The following is a 19,361-nucleotide window of genomic DNA, read 5'->3' on the forward strand; positions in this document are numbered from 1 at the left end:
ACATCATGGAATCCCAATGCATTTCGGTGACGGGACCTTCATCAGGGGATTTCTGTAAGAGTATATATATATGTATAATATTGTACAACTGTCATCTTCAAAGATGCAAAACAATTAAAGTAAACAGAACATATTTCATATTGCTTGTGTGACATGGTTTAAACGGTTAACATCCAGTATTTTAACCAGCCAATAGCGTGTTACAATATAAAACGAACGGTAGTGTATACCAGAGCAAAAATGAAATTCACGTAGTGCAACCAATATATTTTTTGTCAAAAGGTAGGGATACACAGTGAGGGAGCACCGAAACCAAATAGATGAAACCGAAGTGAACGTGTAGTAAAAGCATAATCGTCTGCGCGCCTACTCTTTCAAGTGTCGAACTCATCAAGATAAGGAGGACTCACCTCCAAACATCTTTACATGCTTGAAAACATCAAAACGCGAGTGGATTATCCGTACAACAGCTGACATAAAACAAAAAAGATAAAAAGATAAGAGTTTATGACCCAACGTGACCGGACAATTAGTAGTGCGCAACAACGTCGTTAGATTTTGCAAAACGACCCAAAGGTAAAAGGCTTCCACTTACTTAACCGCTGTGCATTTGGCGTCTACATCCAAAACAGCTTAACACGAAGGTACGTAACGGCATTAGCCATTAAGAATCTGTGTAAAGGACGTATGAGACGTACTAAGTATGCGGATTAAAAACGCTCTATGCAGCAAAATAAATGAATCGTGTCCAGCTACTCAATTACCTGCATGCCAATAATTGTGCAGAGCCTCGACGGGGTTCAAAGTTCCAGCAACGACGGTGATTCATTATACAAGCACCATGCCGGAGTTAGTTTAAAAAGACGCACCATGTGACCTATAGGCTTAACATAGAAAGCGGACTAACAGAAACAGTATGAATGGGTAGGGAGTACTACACTATTGGAACTAATGGAAAGAAAGGACAGACACCACTAGAACCCCGTGAATTGAACAAGCGAACAAAAGCTCAAAATCATATGATATGACAACAACCTCAACAATACAATGCTATATAAAGGTTTTTACGTGAACATATAAAAACTCAGGCACATCATTCTATACCAGTATGTAAAAACAGAACAAGGAAAAGGTGCATGTTATACCAATAGTTTACACAATATAAGGTATACATGAACGTGTGACATTTTATGCAACCACATTGCATCACAAAAAATGAATTAATTCAATTTTGTCATTTAAACCTTCTGGATTCAGGGTTTTCAGGAAACGTATCCAGAAAGTCTCTCTTTGAGCCAAATGTCTGTTTGGGTCAACATGTGCAGGACACGACACTTGTTCAATCACTGTAAATTGTAGTTGAGGTATGGTATGTTTATGTGTGTGCCAGTGTGCTGCTAAACAAGATTTCATGTTTGCTGTACGAATTGCACTTTTGTGTTCAGTTACCCTTACTTTTACTTTCCTGGTTGTCCGCCCAACATAAACCAGTCCACAGGGACATTTAATGGCGTATATAACCATTGAAGTGTTGCAATCTGCTGAATGTTTGAGCTTAATTGATTTGCCCGTGTGCGGGTGTCTGAATGTATCACCAACCATCACATTCCCACAGTGTCCACAGTTATAACATTTATGCATCCCTGTTTTTTTGGATGTAACCAAATCTTGGTTTTTCTTAGCTAGGATCTCTTTGTTTTTAGACCTAGAAAATGCAAAAATAGGTGTTGCAGAAAAAACATCTTTGAAATCATGTTCTTTTTCTATGATTTCCCATCTTTTTAAAATGCTGCGTTTAATTGCCATGGAGGCTGTGGAGTATTTTAGAACGCAAACTTACCGTGTAGACACAGGTTTTTCAGTTTTTCTGAGAAGCTGTGATCTCTCCATGCTGTATGCTTTCAGTTTGGCAGTTTCTAAAACTGATGGTGGATATCCTCTCTCCAAGTATTCTTGGAACATAGTCTCTGTGTCTAGTTTACCTTGTGCATCATCCGAACTGATTCTGCGTACCCTAATAAATTGAGACAAGGGTAAATGATTTTTCAGAGTGTGGGCGTGAAAACTCTGATAATGGAGTACATTATTTCTGTCTGTGGGTTTTTTGAAAATCCGAGTTGTTAAGGTGGAGCCTTTTTTCTCAATCTGAATATCCAGGTAGTTGATGATGGAAGAGTTAATCGTGAATGTAAACTTAATATGTGGGTGACAGTCATTCAAAGTTGCAATGGCATTTTCCAAAGACTCTTGTGTGCCTCTCCACAGGATCAAGATACCATCAATATACCGAAGGTATAGAAGTAGATGATCAGTCCACACCTTGTTGTGCAAAATGTATGTTTCCTCAAACTTTGCCATAAAGATATTGGCGTACGTGGGTGCCCCGGTAAAACCCATAGAAGTACCAGTCTTCTGTAAGTAAAATTGTTCTTTTCATGAAAAATAGCTGTGATATAGGCTGAATTGAAGCAGTTCCAACAAAAAAATATTTAGGGATTCTTCATAATTATGTCTGAGAAGCATCCATTCAACTGCTTCAATCCCTTCACCATGTGGGATTGAGGTGTACAGGGCTGTGACATCTATGGTACCTAGCAGTACATCATCGGTGCTGGGTAGAGAAATGTGTTGTAATTTATTCAAACAGTCAGTGGTGTCCTGTACATATGTGACCCATTGTTGGACCAAGGGTTGTAGGAAATAATCTATGAATTTACCCAACGGTTCGTGCAAGGACCCGCAACCTGCCACAATGGGGCGGAAAGGGGGGTTCACCATATCTTTATGCATCTTCGGAAGCATGTATATATGTGGTCTTCGTGGGTAATCATTAGTGAGAAATTTGTATGTGTTCTCATTGATCCAGTTGAGATCTTTGGCTTTGGTCAAAATGAGGGAAAGAGTCCTCTGAAAAATGTCGGTGGGATCTGTATCCAAAAGCATGTAGGTATCAGTGTCTGAGACATGTTGATCCACTTTGGCTTCGTAATATGTGGTATCCATGACCACTAAAGCACCGCCCTTGTCAGCTGGTTGAAAGGTTAAATGCTTGCTGGAAGCTAGATTGAAAAGTATTGCCTGTTCCTTCCTAGTTAGGTTGCTTTTGTTACTTGCTCTTTGGTGAATATTTGCAAGGTCTTTCTTAACCAGTATTTCAAAGAGATCGATGGCTTTATGGGTAATCGGTGACATGAAATTACTTTTAGGTCTAAACGTGTGAGATGATGTGTCTGTAGCAGGTTCATTAGTTTGATCTTGCATTATATGGTGGAAAAACCACCGTAATCTCAATTTTCGTGTGAATTTAAATAAAGAGATCTCAGTTTCAAGTGCGTTGGTCCGATAAGTAGGGACAAAGGACATGCCTTTGTTGAGTAATGCTTGTTCATTGGGTTGCAGCTTGACATTGGAAATGTTCATGACTAATTCCGCCTGGGGTTCCGACGACTTCCATTTGTTTTTTTTTGGAGCCTTGTCCCCTCCTGGTGCGTCGATGCTGTCTGCAGGTAATCCTTCTGGTGGGTGATTGGAAGTTCGTCCCAGTTCTAAAAAAGGTGTTTGTTTGGTTGCAACACTTCAATGGTTATATACGCCATTAAATGTCCCTGTGGACTGGTTTATGTTGGGCGGACAACCAGGAAAGTAAAAGTAAGGGTAACTGAACACAAAAGTGCAATTCGTACAGCAAACATGAAATCTTGTTTAGCAGCACACTGGCACACACATAAACATACCATACCTCAACTACAATTTACAGTGATTGAACAAGTGTCGTGTCCTGCACATGTTGACCCAAACAGACATTTGGCTCAAAGAGAGACTTTCTGGATACGTTTCCTGAAAACCCTGAATCCAGAAGGTTTAAATGACAAAATTGAATTAATTCATTTTTTGTGATGCAATGTGGTTGCATAAAATGTCACACGTTCATGTATACCTTATATTGTGTAAACTATTGGTATAACATGCACCTTTTCCTTGTTCTGTTTTTACATACTGGTATAGAATGATGTGCCTGAGTTTTTATATGTTCACGTAAAAACCTTTATATAGCATTGTATTGTTGAGGTTGTTGTCATATCATATGATTTTGAGCTTTTGTTCGCTTGTTCAATTCACGGGGTTCTAGTGGTGTCTGTCCTTTCTTTCCATTAGTTCCAATAGTGTAGTACTCCCTACCCATTCATACTGTTTCTGTTAGTCCGCTTTCTATGTTAAGCCTATAGGTCACATGGTGCGTCTTTTTAAACTAACTCCGACATGGTGCTTGTATAATGAATCACCGTCGTTGCTGGAACTTTGAACCCCGTCGAGGCTCTGCACAATTATTGGCATGCAGGTAATTGAGTCGCTGGACACGATTCATTTATTTTGCTGCATAGAGCGTTTTTAATCCGCATACTTAGTACGTCTCATACGTCCTTTACACAGATACTTAATGGCGAATGCCGTTACGTACCTTCGTGTTAAGCTGTTTTGGATGTAGACGCCAAATGCACAGCGGTTACGTAAGTGGAAGCCTTTTACCTTTGGGTCGTTTTGCAAAATCTAACGACGTTGTTGCGCACTACTAATTGTCCGGTCACGTTGGGTCATAAACTCTTATCTTTTTATCTTTTTTGTTTTATGTCAGCTGTTGTACGGATAATCCACTCGCGTTTTGATGTTTTCAAGCATGTAAAGATGTTTGGAGGTGAGTCCTCCTTATCTTGATGAGTTCGACACTTGAAAGAGTAGGCGCGCAGACGATTATGCTTTTACTACACGTTTACTTCGGTTTCATCTATTTGGTTTCGGTGCTCCCTCACTGTGTATCCCTACCTTTTGACAAAAAATATATTGGTTGCACTACGTGAATTTCATTTTTGCTCTGGTATACACTACCGTTCAATTTATATTGTAACACGCTATTGGCTGGTTAAAATACTGGATGTTAACCGTTTAAACCATGTCACACAAGCAATATGATATATGTTCTGTTTACTTTAATTATTTTGCATCTTTGAAGATGACAGTTGTACAATATTATACATATATATACTCTTACAGAAATCCCCTGATGAAGGTCCCGTCACCGAAATGCATTGGGATTCCATGAGGTTTATGAAAACACACCATGCTTTTTGCATAAGAAAATAAAGAAGACCTTTTTCTGATTTCAGCCTCACAGCCATTTCTGCTGTTAATGTTGAAGAACATTGATATGCATTAGCAATTTCAACCGCATTGATGATATATTTACTTCTTCATTTTCATTTTCGGTTCACATTCGATTCTCTTGAAATAACTGATTTGCTCTTGACACTGTTACTAAGTGTTGGTTTCTTTTGGAACAATTGATGTTCGTTTATAATTCCACATCAAGCACAGCTGTATTGTTGAAACTTATTTAAATATTCGCACCTTAAAGGGCGGGAGGATAGTGCGCCTTTGCTCAAACTGTTGTTTGAATGGTTTTGTGGTCATATTACGTATCAGACATGTTGAAATCATACTCCGATTCTGGTGTTGGGAGGTATGATCCTATGTACTGGGGAGCTCCTTAGAGGAGCTCCCTGCACTCCCAGTTACAGCCTTTCATGGTCTGCTAGAAAGCTAGTTCTTCGTCAACCACAGATACTGTTCTCTCACCGCCCACCCCACTCCCTCCCGGCTGCTGAGCGAAGCATGAGCAGGGGAAGGTAGAAGAAGAGGTTTCCTGTCATAGGGAGGTGTGACCACCTCCCAGACAGGACTTAGCATAATGGGTGGGGGCGCTTTTCGGCACTACCAGGCTGCATTGAAGGGCACATTTGGTGCCCTCCTTGCATACATTGGTTTGAGCCAGTTCAGGAACCCTTGGTTCCCGCTCTGGCGCAAAACTGGACAAAGGACAGGGCAGTATCCTCCCCTCTGTCCAGCACCAACTCTGGGATGGATAACAGAGTCCTTCCAACCCTTTCCTTGGGTAGTTAAGGCCCCCCGTGGGTGGGTCCTCAGATTCACAGTGGAACAAGACTCACCTCTGAAACCAAGACACTCTTCGACCGTCTGTACACTTGGACTTTGTCTGGAACCTAGATTGCATCAAGGAAGACTCATGCTGCTCCTGGTCTTGCTGTTTTTCAAGTATTCTGCCTCGTCAGGATCTCCAAGGACCTGTGTGCATCAAGGACATCCAAAGTAATCTCCCTTGGAGTGAAGGAGTCACTCTCCTGCATCTGCAGGCACCGCATCGAAGCAGACTTGTCTGCTGCCCCTGTCATCCTACAGACGTCCCGAGACTCAGCAACACAGGTGGTGGTCCTGTGGTTCTCCCGAGGTCTGAACGGTCTTCGCTGCAACTTGAAGGACAGTATCCCTCATCAGAGCCGCTGGGAATAAACCCCTGTGAACCGCGTCGACTTGCTGTTGCTAAGGCTTGTTGGCTCTGCACTCCCGAGATCAATGGGCTACAAGGAGCACAAGCTTCCAGCACCTCATTCCTTGAAGATAAGCGCCCTCCTTGCTTCGTTGACCTGTGGGTCCTTTTGGGTCTTCTACTGCTTGAATGGGCTCCCCTGCCTGTTCGGGGCCTTCTCTGACTCTCCTGCATGCAGTCATTTGTTTGGACCTTGCTGGTCCCAAAGATTGTATCTTTTTCGTTTTCCACACCAGCTGCGGCTACCAAGGCTTGTTGGTGCCGGACACTGACCACCTGGATACTGACATGGGACAGCTTGTGTGCAGCTCCTGGTCTTCCACAGCATTACCGGGTCCCCACAGCTGCAGCAACAAGGTCCTCCTGAACTCTTCTCAACTTCCTGCCAAGGGGTGGCATTGCGCTTCCGTGCCTCCCAGTCACCTCAGTGTGGCAGAGAGTCCGTCACCTCAGCTGACAAGTTCTCCTCTTCAAGAATCTACCCTTTGATGAAGTCTGTGAAGATGTCTGGTGGAATCAGAGGCCTTTCTTCCCGAGTCGCCCATTGTCATCTATTAGAGGTTCCGACATCACTTCACCCCTATACACCCGGTTTCACCGGTGCAGGTAACCTGGTTCCTGGTGCATCCACGGGTGGGGTAGCTCTCCAACCATCCGTCCTCCAAAAGGTTTCTTCAGGGTCTTCTGGGAAGGGTCCTTTTTCTTTAAAACTGCAACTGCGACTTCTATTGAACACGAGGCTGTGTATCCACTCTGCACACAACCTCCTTGGGGTTCCTGGGTACTTACCTTGGGTGGTTCCTGGTTCTCCAAGCTCTTAAGTCCTTTGGTCCAAGTCCTGGTCTCCTTTGCAGTTTGCATTCAACTTATTTAGTATATGGTTTGGTCTCCCACTGAAGACCAGTGTATATTTGTGCTACTTACCGGATTTATTTGAAGTCATTATTATGTGTATTTTTGATATCTCCAAATAAGAGGCATAGCAAGTTATGGTGATTGTGCGGTGTCAATAAACAGACATTTTTCACAAACATTATGTGGTTCTTTCTCACCTAATCTCCAATACTGATTAAATGTGGTAAATCAAGCTGCTTTACAAGATAAGCCTGAAGGCTGCTAATTTATGCCCAATTAAACAGGTGCTGGGCTCACATAGTGTTACTACAGGAATCCCACCTTACTGACTCTGAAACCACAAAGATGCGTAAGTGGAAGGGTCAAATCTTTTCCACATCATATTCTGCCTTCGCCAGGGGGCGACAATTTGGGTCAGAGGCGTGATCCCATTTAAAGCTCTGGAGCAATGCATTGACCCGCAGGGCCGGTATAATTTAGTACGTGGAACACTAGATGGTACGCAGGTGATATTGAGGAGCATTTACTGGATTAGTGCAATGTGCTTCACTCCTTTAAGTGTGCACCATATACTAAGCCGGAGATAGGGTGTTCGGTTCCTTGTTGTGGCAGGGGCCCTTGGAAGGGTTCCCGGACCCCCCCCCCCTTGAACATAAACCCTTCAAGGGTTGAAAATGCCAAGCCACTGAAGCTCTGGCGAGGGGGCCCCACGCACACCCCCTCCTAGGGCTCACAAATTTGGAATGCCACCTTTGTTGACTGTGAGAAGTTGGCCTGGTATATGATGTTCACTAATTAAAGTGACCACCTTGTACCATGCCAAGCTACCCTTATGGTGTGGTTGTAAGTCAACCTTTTCGGACCAGCTGCCCTAGTGGTAGCGTAGGCTAAGCAGTCTTTCAGGCTAAACTCGTTTAGGCATGTGAAGCAAGCTGTTTAACCATATGTAACCCCCTTTTATACCAATGAAAGGACACCACACAGATATATTCAAAATATATATGTATTTATTACTCAAAGTATCCCCTAGACTCTTTATGAGCACAGGAGCACAAATCGTTAAACAAGAAAGTATCACAATATACAGAAGTTGCACTTTATATGGATAGGCCCTGGTGGCCGCTCAAACCATATACTAAAATAGTGGTATAAGTACCACGAACAGGAAAGGGAAAAGGCCTAGGGACTCTAGAATCGCTGGGCCTACAATGAGCTAACTTCAGTTAGTGACCAGGAGGTCCACGGGTCGCGTGTGCAGTGAGGAAAGTTACACGCGGGCTCCCATAGGTTTTCAATGGGTGCGTAAATGTTCAAAAGTTACTGCTAGAAGGGTCTTCTGGATGGACTACGAACTTAAGACTTCAAACCTAGACATTAGAGATGTTACTCTACACTTGTGCACCGGAGTGCAAGCTTTACCTCACCCACAGGAAGCGGGTGCATAGGTCTCGAAGTGCGTCGGGTTTCGTCTATCTGTTCAATGGAGCCTGATGACAAAGATGCTGCAGGCGGTCGGTCCAGAAGAGATGCGGTGGATCCAAGGATGGATCGGAGTTGTAGAAGACCTGTAAGCAGAGGGGACAGTGTTCACAGTCACTAGCCAGTGACCGGCGTGGCACCAGGTAGGTACCAGGCGATGTCGGGTGCAAACAGGTGAAGAGGTGTAGCTTGTCTCTGCAGCCACGTGGTCCCTGAAGGTCGACGACGTCCAGGAGTCGGTTCACGAGCTGTCCCACGCAGGCTCTCGCTGTCGGCGGTGTCGGCGACTCAAAAGAAGCAAACAAGCCTTGGCAAAAGCAGGAGTCGCAGGAATCGAAGAAAGCTGTTAGCTCTGACCAGCAAGGTCAGAGGGGCTGCTCCTTTGGAGGGAAGCAGGGGCCAGTCTGGAGCAACCAGACCAGCGTCGTAGTTTTCAAAGTAGGTCGCCAAGATGGCCACTAGCCAACGGGCCAGGGACCGGGCAGGCGCGTCGAGTCGCAAAGTGCAGAGGGGCCCCACGCAGATCGTGGAGATGCTGGAGGGCTCACCTTTGGTGCAGATGCTGCTCGGATGTTGGGCTTCTCAGGACCCAAAGCACAACTCGGAGGGAGCCTCTGTTGTCGCGCTTGCAGCTTGTCGAGTGTCTTCCAAGATGACTGGCTCCACGTGTCTCGGTGCCTCCACGGGTTCCTTCTTTGCAGGGACTGTGGATCGGGCTGCGAGAGGTCTGGAGGTCCAGGTCTTGTCGGTCTCTGGGCTCGGGCTCCGGCGGGAGGTGGCGGCAAAGCAGACGTCGATTTGCTGGTTGGTGCTTGCGTGAGCAAGATGGTCACTCCCTGACCATAGGGGAGATTTCCTTCAGTCTTCTGTGCAGCAGAACGTCGAAGTTCCCGTCTTCTTATTAGTTTCAAGTTGATTCCAGGATGTCTGAAGTCTTAGGACACAGCTCCTACCTTTAAGCGGATTCTAGGGGCTGGACTACCTGCTAGGTCCCTCCCAGAGGGTGGGACCAGGAAGGGGGTGGTTACACCCCCAATCCTTTGTCCAGCTCGCCCCAGGTCTGGGGCTGGTGTGCCCCAGGACCGGTTTGAACTGGCATATGCACCGAGGCTCCTTGTGAGCCTCAGGCATGTCTGTTTCTTTTCAAGCCCTACCTGACCAATACACAAAATCCTGTCTGGGGTGGTGCTCGCACCTCCCCTGGCAGGAAACCCTTTGTCCACGTCTCCCAAGCTGGAAGGACTCCCAGCAGCAGGAGGGCAGACTTGTGTCTGTGGTGGCAGCATCCATTTGGTGGAGCTGAGGCTATGTCTGATTTTACCCGGGTTTCAGGTTCTGTACATGTCGTGTCCCTCTAGAAGGGTGCAATGCTAACCCCGTCGCCAGAATTGGCGAGGGGTTAGTATTCCAATTCGTATGACACCTTACTCGACATGTTTTGATAAAGCCAAACCAAAGATAACATTTAACCGCGAGGTTCATAATGCACTTAAGAGTATATGGTATGGCGATATCGGGAAACGGTAGAAGGAAGTTGTTCCGACCACTGCAGACAGGCTCAGCTCATGCCAGAGCACCATCTCACATGAAACCAAGCACTCTGCCTTCAGGATTGTTAAGGCCTGCCATAGGAGTGACTTATAGATTAACATGGTTAGGTATAGGTATACTACACCTAAGTAAGAGGTGGATACACCAACTTACCCCAGCTGAGTGATCAGCCAATTGTGTCAAATTGCTAGGCCAGGCCAGGGGTGGCACAATACATGCTTCAGCCCCTGGTAGGCCTTAGATACACCAATGCCCTGGGTACCTAGTGTACACTGGTACAGGGGCTCACAGGGTGATCCAGTTCCAATGGGTTATGCACCTAAAGTGCATAGTGTCAATTTAGCAGAGAGAACAGCAGGCTGGGGGTCCGATTAGCAGGCCCACAGCCTCAATATGTCAAAAACCAGTGAAGCAAAAATTTGGGGTGACCATAGGATAGCAGACCCTACTCTCCTACATTGACTCACCCCCACCCCACCCCCCCGGCCCTGGCTCACCCTCAGGGTTTCTTGAGGATATGGAGCAGAGCTCTGCTCGCTTTAGTGCTCGGCTGGCGGTGGTGGAGGGGGACGGGGGGGGTCAGAGGTTGGGGGGGTGAGGGGGGACATCTCCCAGCGATATAAAGGGCCCCACTGGGCCGTTTGGTGCGATGCTTAGTTCATTTTGCTCCTGGGGGCGAGCCACCTAGAGGCTTTTTCTCAGGACTCCTAGCCTCTAAGACGGAACACTTTGCAGGGAGCTGCTTCCACTTGCTTCCTGCGGCAGTATTTCTCATTTTGCTTGTCCTCTGGCGCTTCGCTCCTCCTGTGTGGGCCCAGAACACCAGTTCTTTCCCCAACTGGTCCTTAGGAGTTTTAAAGTCTCCCTGGTCCTGAAAAGTGAACCACTGATCCTGGGGTCAACTGTAGACAGTGTCCTTAGTCCAAGAGGGCATCAGGGGTTCCTTCTCCCAGTTGTCTATGGCTGCCACAGTCCAGACCCAGGATGCAGCTCCAACAAAAAAAAAAAAACTCTCTACCCCTTGAGCACCAGTGAAGTTGGGGCGGAAACTTCCAGAACCAACACAGCCCTGGCCCACCCTAGGGAGCAACACTACCTCCCCACCCAGTCCCAACCCTCCTGCACAGCATGCTGGGACAATTTCAGAAGTTCCCATCCAGGAGCCACTGGTTAAATCTCCTCTGGGGGCCTCAGCTCTGCCCCTCATTGACAAGGCCTTTACCATAAAATCGTCAAAAAGGAGCCCCCTCCTGTGTTGGCTTACGAGGTCTGGGCTCCCTCTTTTGTTCAGTGGGCCTGGGATGTTCAACCCGGGTACAGTGTGACAACTTATTAACAGATGCAGATCTTCTTTCCCACACCTTTCTTAGGAATCAAGTGAAGCGCTTAATTGCTCCCTTTGTGTGGAAAGGTTTTTGTTCTTTCTGCTTATTAACTTTGCCCAGCAAGGTGACAAAAGGTCTAGGCTCTGTTCCCGAGCTGAAAAGAGTAAAATGAAAACATAAAACATCATTTACTTTAAAAGCAACATAGACAGGAGGCCCAACCAGGTAAACTGGAACTGTCCCCCACTAAGGTTTAAGGAAATGCGTTTGAGTGGGCCTGTATTAGTGCAGCCATTTTATATATTTAGAGCATAAACCACTTATTTCTGGTAGAAGTGCGCTAAAAAGAACATCCTAATATTCTTTTGAGTAACCAAATTTCCCCTCAGGAGCCAAGAATAATTTTCCCAAAATCTTTCTCTTCAAATTCAGGTTTTTACAACTCTTATTAAAAAGCAATACACTCCAATATAGATAGACATGCTTTAATGGGAGGAGAACTTCTGCTTATCTATGTTCACAATTTCGATCCCAATGCCACTTAAGCATGGCACCAAATTAATTTGATTATTGATACATAGATGTAAAATGTATGTTTTCTGCTGGGGCTGGGTGAAAAATTATTTTCTCATACCAGGGCAATTTTTGATTTGCAGTGAAACAAGGACAATATTTAAAACATCTTTCCTGTTAGCTTTACATTCTTCTCTTTTTTTTTCATCCCCTTCTGTAAATTCAGTTCATTGCATGGACATGTAAAAGCTGCAATATCAACTTTATGTCTAAGCAATCTAATTCACACTCTTCAGTCTACAAAACATTACTACTGCTTTCAGAATTAAACATTCCTTTCCTACACCATGTGGAACTTGTGTCTTGCTTTTTCAGTTTGTGCAACAAGAAGTAAATATTGCAGAAAAGAAAGACGGCTTCATACCTCAGAAAGCATTGGGGCTCTCATATGCCGGAGGATTGCTGGACTGTCCCAAATGCTGGAATTGAGGCTTCGTGAGAGCTGTGGAAATTAAAACTACAAATAAGCAGAGGATTTTCATAATTATGCTCCAGACTACGTTTCAGGTTAGTAATTCTCCTGAGGCTGATCTAATATCTTCAGTGACACAAACTCCTTTCTATCATCAATTAAATGGGAACAGGGTGCACAACCCTATTGTAGGATGGGAAATAGAATTCAGCATTACAAAAAATACCATGATGTAGGAAACTGGCTCTGTATATGGTATACCACTAGCTGGTTATACCGTGCAGAGAGTACAGAGATTCCCCAGAAGTGTACAGGGCTCAATGTGATCCCAAAGTACTCCCTTAGTGGTAGTGTGGGCGAGCAGCCTTAGGCCTAACAGAGAACAGTGTAAGACATTGATTGCTCACATCTTGACCAATAACTGGCACACTTTAAAAAGTACAATGTTAAGCTATGGAGGAAAACAACAATGCGGTTTCACCGGTAAGTACCCAACTTACAGTTCCAGTCTTCGGGGTTTAGGGTAAGCAGAGGGCAAGGTTCAGGTAAGCATAAAGTCAGCACCACCAGCGGCACAGAGGGAACCGGGTGTAGAGGTCAAATTAGAAGATAGGCCCAATGCATTTTAATGCCAACGGTGGGTGCTTAAAGCCACGCTACTTGCAGGTAAGTAGATCAGTTGCAAGTGTCAAGTTTCGGGGGTTAGAGCAAGCTCATAAGGGGAGAGGGTGGAGGGTCCACAAGATCTCACCAAACATACACCACCAGTGGCCCAGGGGCAGCCCGGTGCAGGGTAAAAATACAGCGTCGGGCGCCCAATACTTTTTAATGTAGGAACTTGGTTGGACATACAAGCTGCAGGCATGGAACCAGGGGCTACATGAAGGAAACCAGCAACAGCAGAGGTAAGTTGAGGGTCGTAGGGACACAGTCGGTAGCTCCCCAAGGCCCAGGAGCTTTGGGTGCAGGGGTGTCCTTTGATGCCAAATTCTTCTTAACAGAGCCAGTCGCGGACGGGGGGGGCCTTTGGATTCACACTCCAGGCCTCGTAGTGGAGTTCAAGAGGGGTCAGCCAATGCTGGACTTAGACTAAGGATCGCTGGTGAACCTTTTCTGGATCAGTGAGCCATCTGGACATAGGCTAGAGGCGTCGGTGCAGTGAGGTCAAGGATCGCGGATCTGGAGGGCACCAGAGTCCTTGGTGGTGTTTTATTTCTGGACAGAGCTACTGTCATCCGGAGTTCTGGTCTTCTTCAGAGGCAGGCAGTCCTCCAAAGGCTTGTTGGGGTCGTTGACTGCTGGACAGGCTTTGTTTCTTTGCAAGATTTTCGAGGGCTGCAGACAGGCCGGTAGGGCTGGGGCTCAGTCAGTAGGCGTCTTCAGTCTTCTTCTGCACAACGTCTTCTTCGTCTTTCTTCTTAGGTCCGTTGGAACTAGTTTTAGGGTCTGGGGGAGCCACCTACATACTATATTTAGGGGTGTTTCAAAGGAGTGAAATTTAGGGCCAATGGGCACCTTACCTGGGGTGACTACATCCTCAATTATGCCACACCTCCTGGCGGAGGGGGTATAGTCCTAGCCCTGATTGGAGGAGTCCTCGATCTTCAAGATGGCAGGGACCTCAAGGTGTACTTTACCTCGCCTCCTTCACCTTAGGGGTGGAGTTGGCTGAGGTGGACACACCTCCCATTCTTCCTAGGTTTTCCCACCCAAAGTGGATGAGTAAGTCCGGAGCTGCCATCTGCTGCTAGCAGCAGAGGCTAGAGGTCGCAAAACAAAGGCAGCAGGCCTGTAAAGCTTCCCTCTCAAGCACTAACTGTGAAACCTCCGCCTAGGATGTGCTTTGTTTCTGGTCCGAGAGCGCAGAGGCTCTCGACCCAGGGGTCCAGACACATGTCTAGTGGTGGCAGGCTGCCTAAAGCCAGTCTGTGGCCACACCTGGGTTGGTAGGTTTTCAGGGGGCACCTCTGAGGTGCATTCTGAGTACGTGTCAATAAATCCCACACTAGCCTCAGTGTGCTTTTATTAAGAGGAGTAGTTTGGTAACAAACACTCCTGGGCTCAGAGAAGCCATCATGGTGCTGGGGAACTAGAGTTGTCTAGTTTCCAGCCCATGCACTCTCTAAGGCTTACCTGCCACTTACAATATCGAAGAATGGACTTAAATACTGTAGGGGAATATCTGCTCATGCGGATATGCCCACACCTGTGTAATAGTGCAACCCTGCTCTAGGGCTGGAAGGCCTGCGAGAGGGGTGACTTACCTATAACTTGGGCAATGCTATTTTGCATGGCGCACAGGAAGTGTGCTATTTCGACTTTGTTGTTTAGTCTGCACCAGGCCATACATGCTGCAGTGACAGTCTGCATGGCCTAGGTGAGGGTTTCATAGGGGACCCACTTCAGTCCCAATGCCCTAGGTAACCCGGTTCCATTTACTAGGGACTTGCAGGTGCCTGAAGGGCCAATTATGGAACATTTTTAGGGAAGAAGCACTGGCACAGGAGACCTGGTTGGCAAGGACCCTGTGCACTACAATCAAAACCATATCAAATACCAGGCAAAAAGTAGGGGTTATCCATGTCAAAAGAGGCACTTTCTCAGGCATGGTGAAGTGTCCTCCCTCGCATGTCTGACTCAAACTATAAGAATACTTCACCTTCCAATTTCAAATATACAAACATAATACAACTACTGGCTTCTCAGGCACCAGGGATCTGGGAGCCGTTGAGGAATCAGAATAGAAGCAAATATAGATGTACACCTTTTTAGGTCTCGCCTGGCGATAGCAGCTCATGCGAGGGCCTTTTGAAATCGATTCAGCCAAAGCTGAATATGCACGCGTACGGATGGACAGAGATGTGCACGCAGATGTGGACAGGCAGATGCCATTTTGTTTAAATTTCGGCCCAGAATTTACTTGAATGCAGATTAACTTATGATGTGCTGCCCTCTAGTGGACTCATGACAATCTTCAGGGCAGCAACAGCACCTGACTTAATCAACAACATTTTCAATGTTGGTCTTCTCCTGTCTCTTCCTTCTCGTCTATGTCTCCCTGTTCTCGTTATATGCCACTTTCTCGTATCCTTTGCCTCCCAATCTTCTCATCTACTCTCCCTTTCAACAGCTGTCAATGTCTCCCTTCTTTCCCTGCCCTTCCGTGTCCGGGTCTCCTCCCTTCACCCTTTCTCTATTCTTGCTAGTCCGGCGCATCTTTCTTAACTTTCCCCTCTCGCTTGGACTCTCTCTTCCGTGGTCTCCTGCCCCTCCTCCCCCCCCCCCCCCTTCGGGATCTCAGCGTTCCCAAGTCTCTGTCTCCCTCTCTCAATAACAACTCCATGCTTGTTTTATTTTGTTTTTTCAACTGCAGTCGCTGCCTATCAAAGAAACAAGGGCTGGAAAGAAAAAGACGGTTCAAATAATGTCAAGTGCACTGTGGGAGCGTTTTATCTTTCCAATGCCCGCGCCTGCTATCACAATGTACGAGTGACTCATGAGCAGCTTCCATTTTGTAAATGCAATCCCACCCCCTTCCAGGCGTCCCTCTATCATCAATCGTTTGTTACTACAATTGCATTCTCAAAGCACTGGTATATTTTCTTATGATTCGTCATGCCCTTCCACCTTTCAAATACAAGGATTCATACTATATACAGATGCAAAGACATTTGAACTAATAATGAACGTTTTGCACACTGTGGATTAGGGTTTTTAGTTTCAGAATCTGTGGTTTTGCAAACCGCAAGTTTTACGACCGCAAATCCCTTTGATACATTATAGACCTTATGCCCACTGTGTCTTCCTTCCCTTTGTCATTGCGTTTCACGTGGTCTTTCTTTCTTTCCTCTCTACCTCCCTTTAACTCAATTTTTCTCCCATTCGTTATCTTTTTTGGTAATTCTCTAGCTTATGGTTTCTAACGTGCACGGTCTTAGTCTCTTTCCTTCCTACGTACATTTCCCCAACATTGTCTCGCGCACTCTGTTGCTGTTTGTCTTTCAGCCTCTCTCTTTCATTGAGTATTTTTTTTTTTTAAATCGCACTTCACGTGCAGTGCCCTCCTCTCTCCTCTGCAGGCTGAGAGGTTCTGCCATGCCCGTCCTTCTCTGTGTGCTCAGCTGGAGTCCCAGTAACCTCCATTACCCAGAATGTTTAGCAAATGTGGATAATGGCATACCCCCAAGCATTGGCTTCGCATATTTGTTCATTAACTCACTGCTATCAGAGTGTAGGAAAATCCACAGCTGGCTCACACAGTCAGTTGTCCTCTGCCCTCCCTCCAAAAATCTATAGCGCCCACATCACCCATACCTCCTCCCAAGAAAAATCTCTCGCTAGCATTCATTATTATCCTGATTCCACCCCCCACCCAACGAAATCCACCACTTTTACGTATCAATGTTCACATACAAACAAACCCCCTCTCCACACACCCCTGCAACAAAATCTATATCTGGAATGTATCACCAAGTGTCTGCACTCCCGCAAAAGAACACACAGCTGCCAATAGGAATAACAAGAAGTGCAAACACTGACCCTCCGCCCAATCAAAATCCATAGCTGGCATACATCGACCTCGCCACCCCCCTCCCCATCCGACTTCCCAGTTCAGCAAACACATTTGATAGTTGGCATACATCAATGGGCGCACTTCCATAACCAAATAAATTCACATCTACAGTCCACCATCCATCACCCCTCTCCAGGGCACAAGTCCTATAAGAAGAAGTGGGGAGACTGACCAAGTTAGGCAGTATGCAAGTGACATAACGCTTGCCAACACAGCACATGACCTCACGATGCATGACATCCCACGAGGTGACCTTACTGAAGACTCTGCATTAAGAGGAGTAGCACTATAAAAAAAAAAAAATACAATAGTGCTATTTATAGTGTTTTTGTGTAAATACTGGGACAGACCCCACCCATCTGACATTCTTAAAGTGCGTGCACTTATATACACGGACTAAAAAAAGTAACAAGCATTTGCAATGCAATAGTTCTCGCATTTGTGAGAGTTTAAGGTATTGGCATGACAATGTCTTTTATTTAGCCGTTTTGAAAAACAACACATAAATAAAAGGCAGTCATTTGCAATTCCAATAGCTCAAACTCTCGCAAATGTGAGACCTGTTGCATTGCAAATGCTTGTTTTCTTTAAGGTTTCTTTTACAACCCCTCTATTGCAACTATGAAGCTGTTTTGTATGGCCCCTGGGCTGTGAGTGGTTACTTGACAGTAACCTTTGTATGTACTGTTAGGCACCGGTATCCTAAAGGTCACAATACTGGTGAACTTTGAATTGAATAGCTAAATTACTTCCTTCAGGTAACTGACTTGCGGCGTAGTGAGGGCAAGCAGTCAACATACTAAGTAGGTGAGGAAATAAGTTCAGATTCAGTATACCACAGTAAACATATTATAACATTAGTGTCCAACCAGTACTTTACTTTATTCAAAAACTTTATTCAAAAGAAAATAGTATGACAGGTCAGGTAAGCAAGATGGAGCACTTAAAACTACACATAAAACAACAACTTCTCCCTAGGCTTTCAAATGAATTGAAGGAAATAGTGGCACATTCTGCAGTATTTCCATAATACATCTATAATCAGGCCAGACTGCCAGTGGAAACAAACTCAATGACTGGGACGTTGGAAGGCTAACTTCCTCCTGGTCCCTCGGAGGCTGAAGACAGTGGATTTGAGGATCTACTTCAGGATTCAATGATCTACTTTAAGAGTTAAGGGCATTTTGAGGTGACTAGATTTCCCCCCTGTTGATGAGAGGAAGCTTCTGCTAGGGCACTGCAGTTCACCTGTGTTCTTCAGCTTGAGATGTGCTCTTCACCCATGTGCCTCTGCTTGGACTTCGCCATTTGCTTGTATCCCTGGCTCTCCAATTGAGATTATCTTCTAGACATACCTAAAGAACATGATCTCCAGACATACACTGAGGCATTCTTAAAATTCCTTCTGCAGTATAATTTTCCTTGTATCCTATTGATAACTAGGGAGACTTCGATATTGTTTGGATTATGGAACTCCTGTTGGGCTCCTATAGTATACCCTACGCCTATGTACTGCGAACATTTATCATCCTCAAAGCTGTGCTGTAACAAATTTCTTTTGGGCCTTGCTGTGTTATAAGCACATCTTGTGTGAACCTTGGGTTCTGATCAGAATCCGAAGTTGTGCAGCATTAACAACTACAATTGTTATTAGGAAAAAGCCCAGTCGCATGACTGACTGGGAATATAAAGTTACTGTGCCATTGATATGTTGAATGTTTTCTATATAATAAGGGCCACTGGAATTTTGGAAATGTGCGACCACTGCATTCTCTGCATAGTTGTGGATGTGCCACATTTGCTACACAATTTATAATTTGAGGCTTAATCTGCAGACTTTTCTTTTTTCACAACTAATTTTTATTGTTTACAGACAACATGGGCAGCATTTGTACACATCATAGAAGTGGTATATATGCCATTGTTTACAATATACAATTGTCGCAGGAGGGAATATGCAATAAACTGAATTAAACGCATATAAACATTATAATCTGCAGACTAACAATAAAACTTCTGTTTCTAGATCAAAGAGATCAAAAGTTACTAAAACACAGCTACACTTGTTGTAGCAAAGTGGTAGACACGTCACAAAATTTGGCTTGTCACCTTGGCAGAACATTCAGGGCATTGTAATATTCTGTCCAGCCAATGCTGGTTGTGATGGGCTACCCAGACCAACGATGCACAGGC

At 45.3% G+C, this 19,361-nt stretch overlaps 1 protein-coding gene across 1 annotated transcript in view; it reads right to left on the reverse strand.

The window, feature by feature from the left end:
* PATL1 (PAT1 homolog 1, processing body mRNA decay factor) overlaps nucleotides 1–19,361 on the reverse strand; it is a 278,312-nt gene that overhangs the window by 185,777 nt on the left and 73,174 nt on the right. The window contains exon 4 of the mRNA XM_085651893.1: nucleotides 12,548–12,625. Coding sequence (XP_085508019.1) covers nucleotides 12,548–12,625 — 78 coding nt within the window. The remainder of the gene's footprint in view (nucleotides 1–12,547; nucleotides 12,626–19,361) is intronic.

Source organism: Triturus cristatus, chromosome 4_1, assembly GCF_964204655.1.
Source record: "Triturus cristatus chromosome 4_1, aTriCri1.1, whole genome shotgun sequence".
In the NCBI taxonomy this organism is placed as follows: Eukaryota; Metazoa; Chordata; class Amphibia; order Caudata; family Salamandridae; genus Triturus; species Triturus cristatus.